This window comes from Leptinotarsa decemlineata, unplaced genomic scaffold (assembly GCF_025532065.1).
Source record: "Leptinotarsa decemlineata unplaced genomic scaffold, Ldec_3_MD MMD2_tig00004307_RagTag_RagTag, whole genome shotgun sequence".
Taxonomy (NCBI): Eukaryota; Metazoa; Arthropoda; class Insecta; order Coleoptera; family Chrysomelidae; genus Leptinotarsa; species Leptinotarsa decemlineata.
Genome location: NW_027412606.1, coordinates 13,968,836 through 13,989,594, shown reverse-complemented (window position 1 = coordinate 13,989,594; position 20,759 = coordinate 13,968,836). Strand labels below are relative to the sequence as shown.

The 20,759-nt window shown below is 34.8% G+C and overlaps 1 protein-coding gene across 2 annotated transcripts in view; it reads right to left on the bottom strand.

Moving 5' to 3' along the window:
• Window positions 1–1,144: 1,144 nt before the first annotated feature.
• mfr (ferlin family C2 domain-containing myoferlin misfire) overlaps window positions 1,145–20,759 on the bottom strand; it is an 84,828-nt gene continuing 65,213 nt past the window's right edge. The window contains exons 22-27 of one of the 2 annotated variants that reach the window (XM_074179024.1): window positions 17,456–17,604; window positions 13,224–13,411; window positions 11,584–11,822; window positions 8,026–8,201; window positions 2,489–2,589; window positions 1,145–1,496 (exon numbers count right to left, since the gene is read on the bottom strand). In XM_074179024.1, coding sequence (XP_074035125.1) covers window positions 1,316–1,496; window positions 2,489–2,589; window positions 8,026–8,201; window positions 11,584–11,822; window positions 13,224–13,411; window positions 17,456–17,604 — 1,034 coding nt within the window. In that variant the 3' untranslated portion in view covers window positions 1,145–1,315. Of the gene's footprint in view, window positions 1,497–2,488; window positions 2,590–8,025; window positions 8,202–11,548; window positions 11,823–13,223; window positions 13,412–17,455; window positions 17,605–20,759 lie in introns of those variants that run through there. The other variant, XM_074179025.1, reaches the window with a different exon arrangement.

Below are 20,759 nucleotides of genomic sequence, written 5' to 3'. Positions count from 1 at the left end.
ATGTACTAAATTAAGCCTCTCTCACATCCAGAGTTGGTTGAATCACATCCTATTAACAGTGAATTTTCAGAAGAGTAATTTTATCACCATCTCTCTAACTAGTGAAGACCAACCTACAGATTGTCCACAGATTGAAAAAATTAATAAACAAGTATCTTGGTGGGATAGTGGATCAACACCTAAGGTGGAATGAACATGCATTATATGTAACAAAGAAATTACGGCAACTGATACATAAGTTTTATTTGCTACGTGATATTCTCAGCAGGCAAAACCTTTCCATAATTTATAACTCATTAGCTGAGTCAATTTTAAGATATTGCATAGTAATATGGGGAGGTCGCTACCACAACGCTCAAAAAAAGTTGTAAACTACTCAAAATTGTTTGCTAAGAATACTCTTCAAAAAGGACAGATTATATAATACAAAAAGTCTGTTTAAGGAATCCAAGCAACCGAATTTCAAAAACGTATTTGCATATTATTGCCTAATATATACCTACCGTAAAATAAAGCCCATTGTTAATCCGCTTAAACATTATGTTACCCGATTCATAGAAAACAAATCTATTGACTTGTAGATTTTCAAGAAAAGTCACTTACAAAGATTTGTTTTCTTCATTGGCCCTAAAACTATATAATTCACTACCTTTATGTGTGAAAGAATTGAAAAGGGAGAAAGATTTCAAAACTAAAGTAAAGGAACTCATAGTGTCAAATGTAATTAATGTTAATCTTTATCTATAATTTTAGAAAACCATTGAATACATAGTTAACAAATATTATTAATCACTATTATGATGTTATTCTGAAAATAATGTTGAGCTGATGATACCTATAATGTAACTAACTATCAAATACTTACCTCATAGAAATTTCTGTACCTCTATGCTTTTTATCTGAAATCAATATTTACCGATCACTTGTCTGACTCGTCTGATTCCTAAACTGTATAAACTCTAGGCATATTTTCTGGATGATCATTAAGAAGTGCAAAACACAAGCATCCTATGCTTAGTTTGTATTCTTATTGATCGAAGGAACATAATGATTGTTTGGTACTTGTATTCGCAAATGAATGATATATGTACTAAATGTAATGTAATATATTGGTTGCCTAGTGAACTCATCTTTTGTGAATATCACAACAGAAGAATATATGAGGGTATTAAATGATTATATCGTTGATTGAAATATTCTCATTTTTGGAAAAAATGTATTCCATCTGCAGTAAATAAAAATCAATAGATAAATATTGTCTCTTTTCTTCCATCACACTATTGAGATCTGCTGCCAATTTAGTCTAGTTCCTTCGTTAAGCCCCAAGTATTTTTTTCACACTATATCCAGGAAATGAATAAATAGCAGAGATCAATAAAAATATCAGGAGGACACCAATCAAAACTTTGATCATCTTCCATCGATACAACTTACAAACGATATGCTTCAAGGTCATCAACGGATTTTTGAACCATAGGAACGATGTATCAGGGCGACTGAAAAAAAAAAAGGTAAAAATGGATATATTGAAGTTGAGAGAAGGAAAGTATATTGCCTTCGAACGTGTTTGGAATTGTACAAAATAACTGAAAACATAACTTTGAATCATTCAACTCTCAGAAAGTGAAATTTATATATAAGTTGTCAAAACATTTTCTGAAGAGCTTTTTCAACTCTTGAAGAACAAAAAAGCGAATGATCATAATATAGAAAATTCCAATGATATCCATCAGGATATATTACAAACTGATGAAAAATAAGTCATATATTTTTTTATGAACATCACTCAAATGTTTAAATTTCGTATTATCAAAAAGTTATTCGTAGTCACTTGAATACATTTATCTATATCGGATAAATTAATCAATAAAAAACATGTGGTCCCAAATGGCTCTAATGCAGTGTTAGTATCGTAAATTTTGGGGGTGTCTATATTTGTTGTGATATTACTAATCACACCATGCCAATATTTGAGGGTATCTTACCTTACTATCATAATTTTTATTGATTTCAGGAAGTTCGGATTATCATTTCTTTCTAAATACTTGAAAATCATTCAAAGAAAGGTATAATGAGTGAAATTTACCGTTTATTTGTTACGTGCTGATTTGACCATATTTACCTAAACAAGCTTTCACATGTTTCTAATACTTGATGATTACCAACTTCAATATTTGACATATACTAATATGGAGAAAACAAGAGAGAATTGAAAACATTAAATCATTGGCAGCTAGTATTGTTGCGTATTATACTGCAATAACAACATAAAGAAGAGTAAATTAATACTTTACAGATTTCTAGTTTCATAGGATGAACAATATCATTTTGAAGTGCCCTAAATGTGGATGTTATATAATCAAAACACATTAAATCCATTGCGTGAAAATTTAAAGTCTTTCGTGTTACAATCACAGTTATAACTGACTATGGGTCTTGAATATGGTCAATTAGCGTATTAAAAAAATTGACATTGAACTCAACATACTTCGGAAAAGGTAATGCTTGAGGTTCATGGCGACCCAATCCTGCTGGTTCATTTGAAGCTTCTTCCATCATGAGGATTTCTATTTCTGCTTCAACTTTTCCCTGAAATTAACAAAAACTTTCCATATCTCAACAATGCTTAATGAATATGAGTGAATGTATTTGTAAGTTTCGAAACATGACTCACAATTTTAACTCTTATAATATTCGATGAATATGAAAATGCCTATTTTATAGTGAGTGAAAAGATATTCAGAATTATACTCCAACTCGAACCAAATCGATATTTACGCAGGTCTAGACAGGCCACAAATGATTTAGAAAAAAAAATGACAAAATTCCAACTTTGAAGTGGAAATTTAATGAAAGTCCAAGTTCAAAGTCGAAATTTAACAAAATTCCAAACTCTTAGTCTTTGACTTAGTTTTTTGACTTTACATTTCGTTAAAATCCCACCTCAAACTTCCGATTCTAATAAATTCAGACTTCAAATTTGGAATTTAGCTAATTTTATTCCAAAGAAAATGAATGACCACCTACGACTTCATATAGAATAATAATGGTGGATGTATGTAGGTTTCACGGCCGCTAGCTGAAAATGTTTCCAGTTGTTCTGGATTCATTAGCTATGGTCTGCAGGTTTTTTTATCTGACGTTTCGTTTGCTATTGCGGCAACGGTCGAAGTAATGTATCTTGCTGCGATGCGCAAACTGAAAATGAGTCTGTTGCGTTTGTACTTACAATGAGACTAGGTGTCAGACGACCTGAATGGTCCAACTGTTCTTCAATCATTGGCAGAATCTTTGGATTATGAAGTGCTGGTATGCATGTATTGTTGGTATTTGAACTCTCTTCCTTACGGTTGAGATTATTCTTATGTTTATGTATTTCTATGCCCTCTATAGCCACGGACAGTAAACCTCTGGTTTTATCATGAACTTGCATGCGTTCGAAGGGACTGTCATGGCTGCCTTCTGAGAGAGCGTGTTATGCAACTGACATTGCCTTCTAACGCGGGATGAAACGAAGACATTGAATAGAAAAAATGAAAAATTTAATATTTCTGGATATTGTGTCTGTAACAGGCATAATATGAGTGTTTTCAGCAGAATCTTAGGGTTCCGCGATACCCCTGTGGCGGTTCCGCAAAAAATTAGAAACAAATTCAAAACACCTATCTCTGGTCGACCGTTTTGACGCGGCGTATCACGATTCACGAGTAGCAGCAGAACTCAGTGGGTGAACGTACCATACAATTTCTACTATGCCTCCACCGCCGTTATCTACTTGCGAGCGCACAGCTGTTTCTTTGGACTAACTCTTCTATGCAGTGACTATCGTGCATTATTTTGACCCCATCATCATCCTGACATATTACGTCATTAATAAAGGCTTGAAAGGCTTGAAGGCGTTTAACTTGTTGCAACAATACTTCTAATGAAGCCGAATGTTCAAAAGCAGTACTCGCGGAGTGTACAGTAATTACCGATCCAGACGATGATGCAACGACGTCATATTCCAAGATTTCAAAGACGAAACTGTACACTTCGAGTCTAAAGACAAGAATTGACAATTTTTTGATGTAAAAAAACAGTTATTGGAAAGTCAAAAAATGATGATGCATGTAATCAATGAGAAGGCCATGGAGGCATCACATTTAGTTAGCCATCGCATTGCATAAGCAGGTGAAGCGTACACTATCACTGAATCCCTTGGTTGTTTGTCCATACAAATATTATAGAACAATTCAATCTCTATAGCTTGAGTAGTTGAATAATTGGCAAGTAGGTACATACTTTTTTCATACGTTCGTATTACATTATCTCGGTTATTTTTTTATATTGCAATATTTTTGTGCTTCATATATAGTTAACCACTTTTGCTCGTTTTTAAATGTTATAAAATATGATTTTTATTCATTTCCAATATAAGAATAACACCTGTGAATTGAAGTGAAGCCAGTAGAGTCGGACGACTGAAAGTAGAACCGGAAGTTGTCAGATTCTAATAGATTCATTATCTCACCACAAATGTGTTGTATTTTCGTAAAAGTCTTTAGTGAAAATCTCACAATGAAGTGTTTTTTTGTATTCAAGGTTATCTAGTTTCGAATCTCCATCCATCCTTCAGGAAACCACTTGGTGAATAGAAATCATCATTTTAAAACTAACCTTGACACACTTTCAAGAAAGTGATCTAGAAAAAAGCAATTTTCTCAATCATCATGCAATACTCTTCTTGATTTGCGTTTCACCAACTAAGTTGACGTCTTCAGGAGGAAAGTGCTTGCTTTGGATTTATACAACGCTATATGTTCCAGTTTTACCTACCATCATAACACTGATGTTGTGATCCTGAGAATTGAGTGAATTTATGATCTTGAGTAAGTAATGCATATGCGGAATAACATAATATATAAGAGAGAATAGCTTCGGCTCCTTGACCTTGGGAACATTTGTGAACACAACAGAGAGCATTTGTAAACACAAGTGATGGATAACCGACATCGATTACCTCTTCCAACTAATAGTGACTGTTTCTATTTTCAAAAACGTCCTCACACAGCAGGGTCCTCATTTGAATTGAACGTCCAAGTGACCTTAAGGGGATAATCTGGTGCACACGCACGGACCTCGTCGGCAGAAGGTCGAGAGCACACAACCTCTTGCAGTACTTCTTTCCACTGTTTGGTCCACTGCACGCTATGTCAAAAATGGTGATAGGCGGATCATAACTGGCATTAACACCCTACATGAATATTCATGTGAAATAGGGAATTTAGTTTTCGATTTTATTTTTCAAATATACCATATAATTTTCTAACCTCATATTGGAAAAACAACCTCGTACGTCAAGGATTCAACAGACTTTGTGGAAAAAATGTGTTCTGGCCAGTTTCGACAGTTCTTGTTCACCAACGTCCCGCTGGAAGATTCTTTGAGAGAGATATAGCCAACCTGTTTCCTAGTATATTGTCGGACTCTTCAAGGCCTGCCTCACGGAAAGTTACTTCCAATGGAAAATATATTTCTTGAGCAATTAGACGGCGTAGCGATGGGAAACCCACTTAGTCTGGTGATAGCCAACTTCTTTATGGAGCACTTTGAGAAGAAGGCAATCGAAGATTTCGATTTTAAACCAATCATTTGGCTACGATACGTGGATGACACTTTTGTCATTTGGAACGTTCTTTATCAACTGCGCTTGATCCTGACGTCCTAGAATCTGAATTTCGTAGAACCAGAACAAACCTAAAGTGTACCGAAAACCGACACACACGGACAAATATCTGCATGCCTTTTCGAACCACCATCCAAGTCACAAGCGGGGAATTATCAACACCCTGACGGAACGTGCTCGTAGAATATGTGAACCGGAACACCTACAAAAAGAATCGAAGCATCTTCAAGTGGCTTTAAGATCGAATGGATACAGGGTGACCGAGATCAACAAGGCCATGAAACTGAAGACTTTCACAAGTCAAAATAGGAAAGAAACTCAAACGGTTGCACGTGCATTTCTTCCGTACATTCCTAGGGTTACAGACAGAATCAAAAAAATCTTAGGAAAGCACAAAATAAAAACACTTTTCAAGCCCACCAGGAAAATACAACAAAGCCTCAGATCAGCGAAAGACAAAAGTAAATTCCACACTTTTCCGAATTCTCGACTTTGTGGATTTCCTAAAAGGCACTGTAGTGTATGACTTGTTTTATATACCACTTTCATACTTAGTTCTTTGAAAATCTTTTCAGAGTTCATCGTGTGTTGGTGGTATGAAATTGAGATATATATTCATCTTGGTTTTGGTGTTTCTAAAAGTCGAGATTTTTTTCATTCGTATCCAACCTAAACTTTTTCCTCCTTATAATATCATCTGATTGCTATTTCATGTATTGTCACTTTTTATTTTGTGAACTTCTCATGCACTAGATACACTAGAAAATCCATCCCAGCACGTTTGTGCTGTCCACAGTGATATGAACTGTCAGGAATATACATGCGAGTGCTCGTTTCCTTCCTACATACATTGTATTCTAGCTTGCTTTCCACATTTACTCCTCCTTACCAAAACGTCAAGAAATGAAAGTTGGTGGAAATCTGTTATTTGAAAAAGAAACAGGGTCGTCAATATTCGATTGAGAACTGGGGTTTGGTGTTGGGATAGAACTCCAGTAGATAATATTCATTACTAGACTAAAGGTTCCAAACAGTGCATCACAAGTATTTAAATCGTAACTGACAACACATTATTACAACAATCTGAAATTTCATCAATCACATTTTTATTTTTCATTTCGTTGATCAGTTATTCATTTGAATTGATTTTCAATAAGTGACCATTCTTTAAGTTCAGAAACTGATTCACGACAGAGTTGATACAGTTCGTTTCCACTTTAGCCTGACCCACACTGATAGACTGTAAAAACGAGTATATTATTTTTATTTACGTGTGATCTCATTTGCTATTGAATAACCTTTTCCACTACTTTCTAAAGAAAACAGCGAACTCTATAAAAATGATGGTTCAACTATTCACTTACGAAATAGGTATTTAACATGTTGTCATATCCGAATGACTGTATGTAGAAACCTAATTCTTATTTGACTAAGAGAAGTAAACAATTCATTGATATTGTTGTTTTCAATTGAGGTAGTCAATACCTCATGCCGTTTTGAAATTTTGGTGTGAAAGTTGAGGAGTCAAAACTGCCGTAACAGGCTGCTCAATTAATGAAAAATCGACTAATACTAGCGTTTTCATCAAGTGTTGACAGTACATGAGAGGAAAGACACGCCCGAAGAAGCCACTGCATGGCGTTTTTGTAAAATCGTTTAGTGAAAATCTCACAATAAAGTATTTTTTGAATACATTAGTACATAATCATTTATTCTCGGTTAGTTTCTTCAAAGGAAACAACATAAAAATTGTATTCTAAATTAGCGTATGGAAGTAAATACTTTTTGAGAATATATGGTGAGATATATGGGTGATCAAATCTGACTTTTTTGAAACTGTTTTGAAAATCTGTTCAAACTCTGCTTTTCATTTACAGCACTGAATTGAAACCACGAAAATCAGAAAATATTACTATTTTTTTGTTTCTCTGGTTGAGATTTGGACCAAAGCAGTGAGATGAAATATATTAGGGGTATTTAAAAATTAATTTTCTTCCAATTATCAGTATTCTGTTTGCTGAAAGTAGAAACATTTATATTATAAACTGAAAGAACGATACACTATAATTGCAAAAAACACTGCGACTACGCTTAATATTGCTACTAGGCTTTCATGAGGGTTGTGAGAATTATATGTAATACTATTACAAAATCCTGTTTTCCTCGTATATTTCAAATATATTGTCGAATTTTTTCGTAGGGATTCTGAGACAAGTTTATCTGACGCAGACAAAAATAATTATATTTCCCGTTGGATCTATCATAACAACATATATCTAACACTTATTTTGAACTCAAATGAATGAACGAAACATAGAAGGATGCGAATCGATTATTGAAATCGTATGAATACTAACCGCACAGATAACTTCCTTAGTTTTCCGATCAATACTCTTGAATGGCCACCAACCTTTTGTTCTCCTAAGTTTGAACAAATTAATTTTGGGTGCATTTTTTGCCATGATAGACAATTGACATTTTTCTTTTGTTCTTGCAGGTCGGTGAAGTTTTGATAGCTCCAGTGTCAAATTTCCTACGGATAAAAATATTGTTATTGAGTTTTTCATTTCTGAAACGACGGAATAATAAATTGGAACTGTTATTTGGTCAATACTATATACTTTTAACGTATTCAAACCCAATTGGAAATTTGAAGGTACTATTCAATAAGTGTGACGGTGGTAATATCTGTTGAATGAAAATGGAATTCTTTTGGATGATGCATATTGAGGATTGGTATGATGTTTTTCTAATCACCAAATGCTACACATGATATTTGGTGGGGGATATCAAAATACTTCAGTATTCAATTAAGTACCTTAGATCATTACAGAAACATCATTACTAAAATTTGTCCCGTCATTCTCTGTCATTATTTTCCACACCTTGCATGTTCATTATTACTGACATAATTGGTTCATCATTATTATGTTTCGAGTGGTGCAGAAATCACATAGACTGTTTTTTATCGATTATGGATTTTAAGAAAAAGGCATGTCTAGCTATAATTATTGTATTAAGTATGAACCGTTCTGTTGAATGTCGTTACTAGATGAAGGAATAGTTAAAAAAACGCAGAAACTATTCACATTTAGTATTACTGAAGGATAAATAAAATAAATGGTTTTCATAGATTGCGTATTACTACTCTGTCTTGGTAGTATGCGCCTTTGTTGAAATTGATTTTCAAAGAGTTTCTCATTACTTGGTATTCTGGTGGTGGTCCTTTCACTCTATCAGTTTCTTGAATTGAGGAATGGATGTGGCTGACTATAACGATCAGTCTTCATTGTTGTCTTTGTCATATTTTTATTTTCTCATCTGTTCGTTGGAAATAGTTCTAAAAATATTAGGAGTCGACTCAACATCATATTTGTTATGCTATTATGAATCATTGTGAATCATTCCCTGAAAAAAGATAACGGCGGCCGCCGCTGATCATCATAAATCAATTGTGACGTGGTCAAGATCGCGTGCGACGTCCGCTTCGCGCTTCTCCTGGTTAAATGCAACGTTGCTTCGGCAGACTTCTAGCACATTCCATATTGGCTTCGAGATGATTCGATTACCATATATAAACGCTACCTACGCTACGATCGGAAAGTCAAGTTTCGGTCGAGTGCGTGAAGTGCGGAAAGTCAAGAGCGATCTAATAAGGTGACATAGTTCGGTCAAATTAGATCAAAAAATACGAGTAAAGCTACCTTAATTCCCACCAAGCTGACAATCAGTAGGATTGTTTAAAATATGACTAAAAATGAAATTTGAAAGTTTCCCATCTATCACGTGTTTGGAAAAAATATTATTCAAGGTCACAAGTCAAAAAAATGGGTTTTACGCAATTTTTGGATAAACGGTAAGATTTATCATAAAAATAGTTTCGACCAAAAATTGTAGATCATAAAATTATTTACAAAAAATATATCAACACTTTTTTTCCTAACAGCCACCGTTTTTGAGATATAACGATTCAAAAAGTTGTAAAAGTTGTAATCGTCATAATATGCATGAGTACGCCAGGTAGACATATACATATATGTAGTTTCAATATATGTTAAAATATTGATTTCAATGTTGAAAGAAAAATTTACTGCTGAAAATATATTGGTGAACAAGCTAATAATGATGCTGATGTATTGATAATTGAAACAGCAAAAGAGAAATTCAATTTAACAAATACAACTATTGTTGTTGGTGAAGATGTAGACCTACTCATATTACTCTCTGCTTGAACTTCAACTGAAAAAACTATTTTCTTCTTAAAACCAGGAAAAGTTCAACATCAATCGGAAATATATTCATCAAAAAGTTCATCTACTTTTGCAAAGTGTCAAAATCATGTATTATTTTTACACGCAATAACTGGCTGTGAAGCGACATCTGCATTTTACAGGAGGGGTAAAATAACAGTTTTCAAATTGTTTGGAAAACAAAATTTCGTTCAATGTGCTGAAGTTTTTAAAAATAGTAATTCAACTCTACAAGAAATTGCCATTAACGGCATTCCTTTTCTTCTTTATATGTAGGGAGCTCCTAAAAAACTACCTGTTTAGATAGGTATAGATCATGTTTCGTTAAAAATACCAAAAGTAAAAAACAAGTACAATTACCTTGTCTCTCTCTAACCTCAGTTGCTGCTCATCAACATCTTTTTCGGGTATATTACCAAGTTCAAGTATGGCTTGGTTATGAGCTAGACCCTACATACTGGGGTTGGGGTTAACAATTCATTAGAACCAGCCCAAACTTTACTTCCACCTGCGTCAGAAAAATTGCAGATAACAATTTTTTGCAACTGCAAAAAGGGGTGCAGTGCTAAATGTGGTTGCAAAAAAGCCGAACTGTTTTGTCCTCTGGCATGTACACATTGTCAAGGCCGGTCGTATTGAATCACCAACAGTGGTGGATCTATTTGATTCCAACGAGGCGACATGTGATACATCACTATTAACGCAGTTTACATGTACTCAGGATGAAGATGAAGAAGAACAAGAAGAACAAGACGAACGAGAACAAGAAGATCAGGAAGAAGAACAAGAAAAAGAATTTGAAAGTTACGACTCGGACGATTAAATTTCACTACTTTATTTTAACTTTAATTGCTTTTATCTTTTCAATCTCTGCTAATATATATACATATATATATATATATATATATATATATATATATATATATATATATATATATATATATATATATATATATATATATATATATATATATATATATATATATATATAATATATATATAACTGACCCGTGGAATAGGCCTACTGGGGAAAACACTTAAAAAAACGCGCTAAATACACTACGTCATAGGTGACGTGAAAATGTGTGCATATTAAAACTTCTTAGGAAAAAAGTATCGATAGATAATTTCATGATCTACAATTTTTGTCTGAAGTATTTTCATTACCGTTTTGCTGAAAATCACGAAAAATTCATTTTTTTGAACTTTGACCTTGAATAAAATTTTTTCCATGCAGGGGAAAGATGGGGAACTTTCAAATTTTATTTTCAATCATATTTTAAACAATCTTACTGATTTACAGCTTGGTGGGAATTTAGGTAACTTCGAATATCTAAATTGACCGGACTAGACAGGCATTTGAACAATAATTGAAGTTTTGGTTGAAGTGTTTGGTGGTATCAACAGTGAAATGAAGTTAATTCAATTTTATTTGCGAAAGTTTTAAAACTATTTTACTGAACATCAAATGGAGTATGAATTGCTGAAAAATAATACCAAATGACATACAAATAGTTCAACAAATATTTTTGAAATAAATATTCATGTAATTACCATTATTTTATTGTTGTTTTCATTTTTATCGTTGTTTCGAAAAAAAATAAAATTTATATATTTGAAAAAAAATTACCATTATTATTTGGTTATAAATAACTCTTTTCGTACCCAAAAAGTCATCCTTAGAAAAGGTATCATTATCCCATACTTGCATGGTTAAGACACATGGCATTTTGAATTCAGTTTCATCAGATTCAAAAATTGATTCTTTTTTGTAAACAACCAGTTTGTTCTCTGCGGGTAAATATTGAAATGGAAACACAAATCTCCAATTGAAATTTCCTTCACCTGTGAGTGATCTATAATGAACATCAGTATATTGAGCTTCCATCATATCATTTAACCAGCTGAAACAGAGAAGGAAATATATTGATCGATTGAATCATTTGGAATGAATATTAAGAAATTTGTTTGAAACGTAACTGATAGTGAATATACTCTTAATAATAAAACAGACATAGAAGTTTATAATTTGACATTACAACACAATGTAGATATTTCCATCCTTACAAAATAGTACTTCTACTGAGGTTGAAGCGTCCTGAATGACTTCCTTTCGAATCCTTCGAAAAATCAAGCCAGAAAAAAAATAAAAACTATTTTCCGAAATTTCTGTTTTCTCCGGATTTCCGGATATACTCGGAAATTCAGAACTTTTTCAGCGGCATAGTCAGGTAAATGCGCAACTTTGATCCAATTTAACCATCTTCGTATCTCGCATAGTTTCCGAGATTCCAATGGTGAGGATCGAATTTTAAACACCCTGTATACTCAATGAAATCAACATTTCTTCCGAAGAGAAATAACTCATTCATTTAGATTATATTGAATACATTCACATACATTTTCAAGAAACTTGATAATAACATAAATTATTGGGTAGTCCTTTTTGAGGATAGAAATAGTCTCATTGAATATTATTGGATTGAGTTTCCATTGTGCATACAAGTGTGAAAAATTACTGGGAACTGAAATTGAGATGAACCAGTAAATGGGTTGAACAATAAGTAGAATGTCCATGGTATACAAACGATGAAAAATAAAATATTAGGAGAAAAGACATCGGAAATAGCTGAGAAAAAAGATTTCAAAGCAAACTTCATCTCGACTGTTTGTAACCACAGTAGTCTCAGGACAGCAGAATTCCTTATAAGAGAGTATTATACGCAAAAGTATCACATTTGAGCTTTGAAAGCTTTACAACAGTCTAGTTCGATGTAGGTTTTTGAGAAGCTACCTTCAGTAATTCAAAAACTGTTCCGTAAAATCAGACCTGTAATACTTTTCTTGATGCTCGTTTCACCAACTAAGTTGGCTATAGTTCTGGTGTTTGGAAACAGTGCTTGTCTGATTTGTTTCACAACCTTCATTTATCCAAAACGTGATAATAGGTAATCAATCACATAATCAATTCCGGTTCTACCACATTTTTCTTCTTAGAGAAAATTGATGCTTGTGTTTTAAATTTTGATTTGAAAGGGGTAGGTATATTTTCAGGAGATTTATATTTACTTCTTCATCTTTATACAAACAAATGTGTCGGAATTTTCCAAAAAAAAAATATATTTTAAAAGAAACTCTTTACAAAATATGTATATAACCTGTGTTTTTGATAGTTGCGATGCGATTGGAAAATCTTCACTTCTGAAGGACTGTTCAACAGACTTACAATTACAAAATGATTTTTTTTCCTGTTATTAATATTTGATCATATTGCAGAGCCAAGCCAGTTTAGTAGAATGAATTACCATTTGACATAAATATCAGATTTTTTTTCACCGGTGAAGAAATCGTCTTCATCCAACGTGACGTCAGCTGTATTCCAGACAATAACTCGCAATTCATATTTATTCGGTTTTCTAGGAGTTATGTTGACTTTTTTAGGAGGAGGTAGGTCGATTACTGGAAATATGTCTATCCATAGTTGAATTTTTCCCTGAAAACATAAAATGACTTTAATATCCAAAAAATGAGAAAAATCAAAATCTTCAACTAGATGCCTAATGAATAAAATCATTAGAAAAGCAGGGCGATTTAAAAAATTATGGAACTAGGTTTTTGTATGAGTGGATTATATATAATATGTTTTAATTTCATGTTGGCTCTCATACGCAAAATGGCACGAATGCCCGAATACTCTTCAGTGAAAGTGCAGATATTGATAATAATCAATCAATGAAGTTTGTAGTGTGGTGTATTCATCAATGTGAATGAAAATTACATTTGTATAAAATGATACGCCCTAAAATTATAAACTTATTCAAATGCTTTTTCATTTTCATCATTTCTTTCATATAATATTGTGTGATGACTATGGGGTAAATACAAAACATCGATACCACACCCTACATGAGTGAAACCGCACACAGTTTGTAGCATTCACATAATTTTTATCGACAAACATGAAAAATGAGAAAAAATACTTTTTATGTGTTTTTACCACTTTCATTTGTAACTGAAGTTATTGCAGTTTTGTCCTATTAGGACATAATATCCAAAATAATACGATAAACTAAAAATAATTCATAATGTTAGAACTCATTGATACAGTTTATTGTACACGTGTCGCGGTTTTTGTATTCGGTGTCGGCTAGTTCTATTCAATAATTCATAATGTTAGCCCTTATATATCTAAACACCACTGTAGGTAATAACAGCGGTACTTGACTCAATTGAGTACCTGAATTTTGTTTACCTGTGAGAAGTGGCTACGCTAATTTGAAAACCAGTGAGTAAACTAGTTCGATTATCCGCAATGTTATGCTTATGAATTTCAAATGTGGCCGAATTTTCTCAAAACAGTATGCTGAACATGAAAGGTCATTCGAATTGGGAGAAAATGTTTCGACGTTTTCGAACCATGCATGCAACCAAAAGTTCCTGAATCTAAACGATACGGAAATTTTTCACTAAGCAAGTAACTATTTGGAATTCTTGGAAATTCATAAGCATTGCGGATGTAAACTGCTGAATGAAAATGAAAAAACCGTTCAATCCAAGAGGACTAAAACTTGATGAACCATTTCAACCAAAAGCTAAATATTCTTAAAATATTTTGATATATCAAACACATATTTTGCTCATTTTTAGCGACTTACATATAATCATTCTATTCTTTATGGTTAATTCCGTAGTTGTATAACATTCATTCCAATGACTTCTAACGATGTCCCTTCTCTCGACAACAAATTATGTAAAATTTGTAAAAAATCCTTTGGAAAAACGAAAGGTCTCAAAATTCAAAATGAAAGAGTTCATGAAATTTCGAATAGAAAATCTTCTTTGAATGAATAAGCTTTCACACGAGCTGTCGATTCTGTCCTGTTGCCCCATTCTAATAAAGATGTGTCATTTAATACTACGTTTCATGAAAAATTGTCCTTATTGAAACGATCCTAAATCTGCTAGAAATTGCTCTGCATCTGCCCTTTGCGAAATTATTGATGAATGTTTACATACAAACTCTCCAAGCTGGGAAAAGTCGTAAACTTGTCCGTATACTTTGTTCTCCATCCCACATGTCTAGGATTCCCCTAGATCTTCTCTCACATCTCTTATAAAGGAAAACATCAAACTTCTTGATTCCAAAACCAACGTGATTCCATCTAAGATCGATAAAAGGAAATATAACCAAAACTTTTCCAATCTTGCTCTTTCTTTATCAATATCAAAGACGAATTTTATGCAGAAGGTGATTCACTTTGGAATGCCGCAACTAATATTACTCCTCCTACAGAAAAAAAAGGACGAACAAAGTGCATGGGACCTCTTCTGAACACTATAATTGATAAACTTCTGAAATCTACAGGTGTATACGATAAGGCTCTTCTGAAAGCAGCAATGATCAAGAAATCGGGTGCTTGGCTGAATGCTTTACTTGTTGCATCTCTTGGAACACTATTAAACGATGAATCTTTCAGAATAGCAGTAGGACTTCGGATGGGTTCATCTATTTGTTTGCCTCATAATTGTGTTTGCGGTAGTATAGTTGATGAGAGAGATACACATGGTTTCAGTTGCGAAAGAAATGCAGGGCGTACATCTCGTCATCACCAGGTGAATGACATATTGAAATGAGCTATGGTGTCAGCAGATGTTCCTGCAATTCTGGAACCATTAGGTACCAGTCGAGATGATGGTGAATGACCAGATGGTATGTCTCTCATACCATGGAAATACGGTAAACCTGTGGTATGGGACTTCACTTGCGTTGACACGGTCTACCTCTTTTTTGATAGAAAGAATTAGTATTGCTATTCAACGTGGCAATGCTGCTTCAGCCCTTGAAACTATTCCTCCTTCACATAATTTTGATGAGATCATGCATTGCCCTAATTTCAGTATGGAACTGAAACCTCTTCGAAACAAGCTGAGATATGTGGATATCCATCAGTCCCCTATCAAGGTTAATTCACAAGGGATTGATCCACCTTCTTCTTTTTTAGTGCGGTCAGTGGACTCAGGTCATTCTTGCCCCCCAAATAAGAGTTGTAGTCCTCGTAGAACTGGTTCCCTTTTAGTGGAAGAGCTTCATGAAGCAAGAGCCGAATCGATCCCTCTACGAAATCCTTCTTCACTTTGAAGGGTCGATCGCAGCTTGAGAAATGGTTCTTATAGAGATTCTGTGAAACATGTTCTTCCTTACGAATCAGTAGAGAGTTGTCCTGAAAATCTAGAGAAGGAAACTGGATTGGATAATTTAGGAAACACTTGCTACATGAATAGCATTTTACAAGTGTTGTTCACGACGAAGAATTTCAAGAACGAAGTTTTAATGATGAACGAGAACGGGAATGTTTGCTACTTATTCATCAAACTCAAACACCTGCAGATGCAGTTTCGTAGGAAGGTATCATCTTTCCCTCCAACCGATTTCCTGGAGTCTTTGAAGTCCAATAGATAATCGTTAGGACAACAAGAGGATTGTTCCGAATTCTTGAGGTTCTTGTTGAATACTCTTGGTGAGCAAAACATGAGCAAAATCAATACTCCTGACCGCTCTGGACTCAATAATTCCGTACAGCCCATGTCGTCTTGTGTTTGTAAATCTTTTGCTGAAGAAATCCTCACTTGTTTACTTTGTAGTAAATGTTCAAGAAGTAGCGAAAACTTATGTGGATTTCTGGAACTTCATCTAGCTTTTCCTAATATGACTAATAACCAGTCTGTGCAAAGCTTATAGTTAAATCATCTGAAAATGAAATTTTTAACAGGTGATGATCGACTGTATTGCCAAGCATGCGCCGAACTAACTAACTGTCATAAGGAAACAAATATATCTGAGACACCTGTCAATCTAATAATAACACTGATGATTTTCAAACAAGACTCAACCTCTAACGGAAGCAAGAAACTCTTTGGAAGGTTCGAAATAGATGAACATTGGATCCTAGCAGACCACTATTATAATATTCATGCAGTCATTGTTCACTGTGGTTCTGGCGTTGAATTTGGTCATTATTACGCTTTGGTCAAAGACGAAACGGACTGGTTTAAGTTTGACAATAGTCGTGTCACGAAGTCTTCTGATGATGCATTGAATTTATTGGAGCCTCTGGGGACACCCTACATTTTGTTTTATAAGAGAGAGGACATTGTTAGATCAAGATCTTCAGATGATGTGGTGCTGCAGGTTTTTCCGGGTTTTCCTGCTGTTGAAAAAGCAAATGCGCCACTGGAATCAATGAAGTCGCCCCGGAGCGCCAATTAATTTTTATTGTTGTTTTTATATTATTTTTATCGTTGTTTTTATAAAATATTTTCCTGATTAGGGTAATGGACAAAAACATGAAAAGGAGCCAGATCGATTGATCCACTATCATTTTCGATAAGATTGTTTTGTATCACATTATCCACAGCCCAATGCTTGTTTTGCCTCTTCTTATTGACATCCGGCCATTTCGAATAGTTGAAATGAGAGAATATAGTAAGTTATGAACACAATCAAGTACATTACAAGTTTCGAAGTGAGAAGTAATACCTGTTCAATACCCGGCTTCGATGATTTGTATAGGGACCTCGTTTCTACGTGTTCTGGCACCAGTGTGAAACCAACGATGGGCATTTCTCTCCAACGTCGCAAGGCGATTAGGGCTAACACTTCTTTATCGTATTCCGGATCATTGCTAACTGAAACAAGAGAGAATTTCCAGTGCTCACTGAATTGAACTTCTTTTCTTTTTTTTTCGGTGGAGAGCCGCCGATCCCGGATCGGTTTGTCGAGAAGCGGATCATTCTTATCTCCGAAAACAGATTCGTAGCTTCGTCAAACTAAGAATAACAGACCAATAACATGCTTAAATTTAAGTTGAAAAATATTCACGAGCATCTTATACACAGTATTATCCACCAAGCTTGATCGAAGATTCGAACGGATATATCAGCAAAGACTAAGGCTGCACCTATATTGAATCCGTATTTCTCCCGATCCAATGTAGTCCGACCATCGGACGACATCGGAAGAAAAACAAACACTTAAGTTTCAAAGGCTGCACCTATATTGAATTCGTATTTCTCCCGACATGATGTGGGACGATCATCGGACGCCGCGCGATCCGATGCAGTCCGTTGTAACTGCCTACACTGGACTCAGTTCGACCCGATAGGTTGAAGTTGAAGATGTGTTTTGAAGGTAATTACGAGTGACTCTGAAGATGATTTTTTGTGGTGGTTTATACAAGACAAGAATGTTCTCCTTAATAGGAGACGTAGGAAAAAGGTATGGGTACATCAGTTTATTGAAGATAAATCTGAAGGGGAATTTTTCAAAACTTTCCTACTTATAAGAAACTACCCGAATGAATTTAAGGACTACCATCGTATGACTATGGAAACGTCTTCTTGAAGGCATAAAATACGACATAACTTGCCAGTCTAACTTCAGAGCATGCATCAGCCCTTTTACCAGTAATTGGTCCCCAATAACCTCCCGTAGTTTAGGCTTAATATCACTATTATGGTAATTCTTGTTTCGCGTAACCTTCCTATAGCTTGGAATGATTACCGTTAGGAATTTGATATAGATACCTTGCGGTACCCGACTGAATGCGGACTCGTTTCAACATAACATCTGATTAGGCTAAAGTCCAAACAGTGTGGGTCGCTTTCAGAAGGGGGTATTTCGTGGCAACCCCCTCATTACTATTCTTTTCTTCATGTCACCATTGCTTGTGATGGAACAACATCACTCACAAGAAGTGATAGCGGTTAGTATCAATACTAACTCCGACAGATTTGATTATTGAAACTACCGATTAAGAAAAAGTAGTTGCTGAAAATAAGCTGGTCGTTCCGTTCCTACTCGTTCGACATGAAATAATGAACCTACATATGAGTTTGCATTCTAAATCGTCTGTTATACGATTGTTCTCCTCCCGACAACAGGTAGGCTTTAGTCTTTCGAGTTTGTAGTGTCGACATGATAGAGTGATACCAGATGGTGCCTGTGAAATGATCTGGAGTTCGAATCCCATGGTTCGCGAACATAGGAAAGCAGAATGTAGTTTAAATAGTAGTAGAATGTAGTTGTTCTGATCATTGAGGTCCTTGGTGGAATGATGGCCTTTCTATTCTCGAAACTCAAGAGCATGCTGGTTTGCCGCATTAAGGTAGGAATCTCGGTCGGAAAAATGCGGGAGGCTATCATTTTCGGCTAATTGCACCTGCTTGAATCCAATGGTGAAGCCCAATCCAATGAATTGCTAACTTATAATGACAGTTCGTGGACGCACGAATTGCAGGATAGCCGGACGCCTTGCTACGAGAATAGTGTGCCAGTGTGAAGATGATACATGGCGAAAATTCTCCTAACGAAGTGGTGGAAGTGGCAGTTCCACCATCCATTGGCGCGACTGGAGAGGTAACTTGCATTATTCCACTAGTGGAGTCAAATGACACATGCAGGGCGCTCTACCAAATGAGGCTCCAGAAGCTACAATAATTGGCTCGTATCGATGTGGAAGTTCGTTCTTACAGAAACGCTGATATTTGGCAAGTTGTATACCGCCACTGAATCGATTTGAAAAGACGAAATCCTGGATTCGTGATTCAGAAGATGAAACGCCGGATACAGAAGATACAGATCAAAATCAAGTTGAGAAGACAACACGCGTCTCGATTCTAATGTGTGATGGACTGCAGGTTGGCCAATAGGTACCAAATGACAATATCTCCATTACACTTCAAGTCATTGCGTATTGCTGATGACAAAACAGCACAGCCTGGATATGATATAAATACTAGTGACTGCAAAAAAGTAACTAGTGGAGCAAGTGAGAAGTATTGTAGAAAACCTGAAGTTTCGAGAAAACATTTCTCGTTCATTCCGAAAGCTTCCTCGTATTGAAAATAATCATCTGATCAGATGGAATCCATTTGGACCGATGGACTCCATCTGATCCACTCAACTTCGACTCTATTCCTTCTCTTTAAACTCTACAGACTCTATCCATATCCCTGATTTGAAACGGTCGCTTTGATTGTTGGAGTCTGTTGTAGCAGAAGACTGTTATTTTTGTTTCATTGCGTCTGCTTAAAATACACGATTTGCGGATTCCACGATCAGTCACACCAGTGTGGAAACTGGTTATTGGTTTATAATACCGGTGCGCTTAAATAAATGATTTACTCTAAATAGGTACTCAATCAAGTACCACGTAATATCGTGGAGGACGTCATCTTCAAATGCCTGCTTTTCACAATCAATCTCAAATAATCGACAACAACAATAGTTTCCATTTATTTTTGTGTAGTGAAAAATTTTGAAAATTATTAGAAAAATAATTATTAAGAACGCATGCATTGTTAAAAGGTAAGACCTCGTTAGTCCTTAGCTCGCACAAGTTTCTCAACTTCTGAGGGTTGTCGTTCGTATGGGGGCGGCAGCTGATTAACGGAAAAACAGATTTTAAACAGATTTTTTAAAAAACATGGTTTGAAAATAGAGATGGAGTCCTTTGAAATGATCAAAATTATTATATTGCCCGTATTGAGAAAGATTGATATCTTTGAAATCAAAAAATCTCTCGAACAAATAGATAGGAAATCCTGACGAAATTATTTCATGTGTTAAGAGTTGTGAGTTTTATTGCCTGCACAGCTTCCTAAAGATGAGTGCATATTCATATTTATACTTCGCTGGATTATAAATTTGATAAGAATAATTGATTTATTAAGATTCCTAATTGGTAGCCAGCAGGTACAAATCAGATAAAAATTATTGTTACTAGTTATTCGACTGATTCCTAGGAAATTTTTCATAAGAATAAATTTGAGAGTGGTGAGAG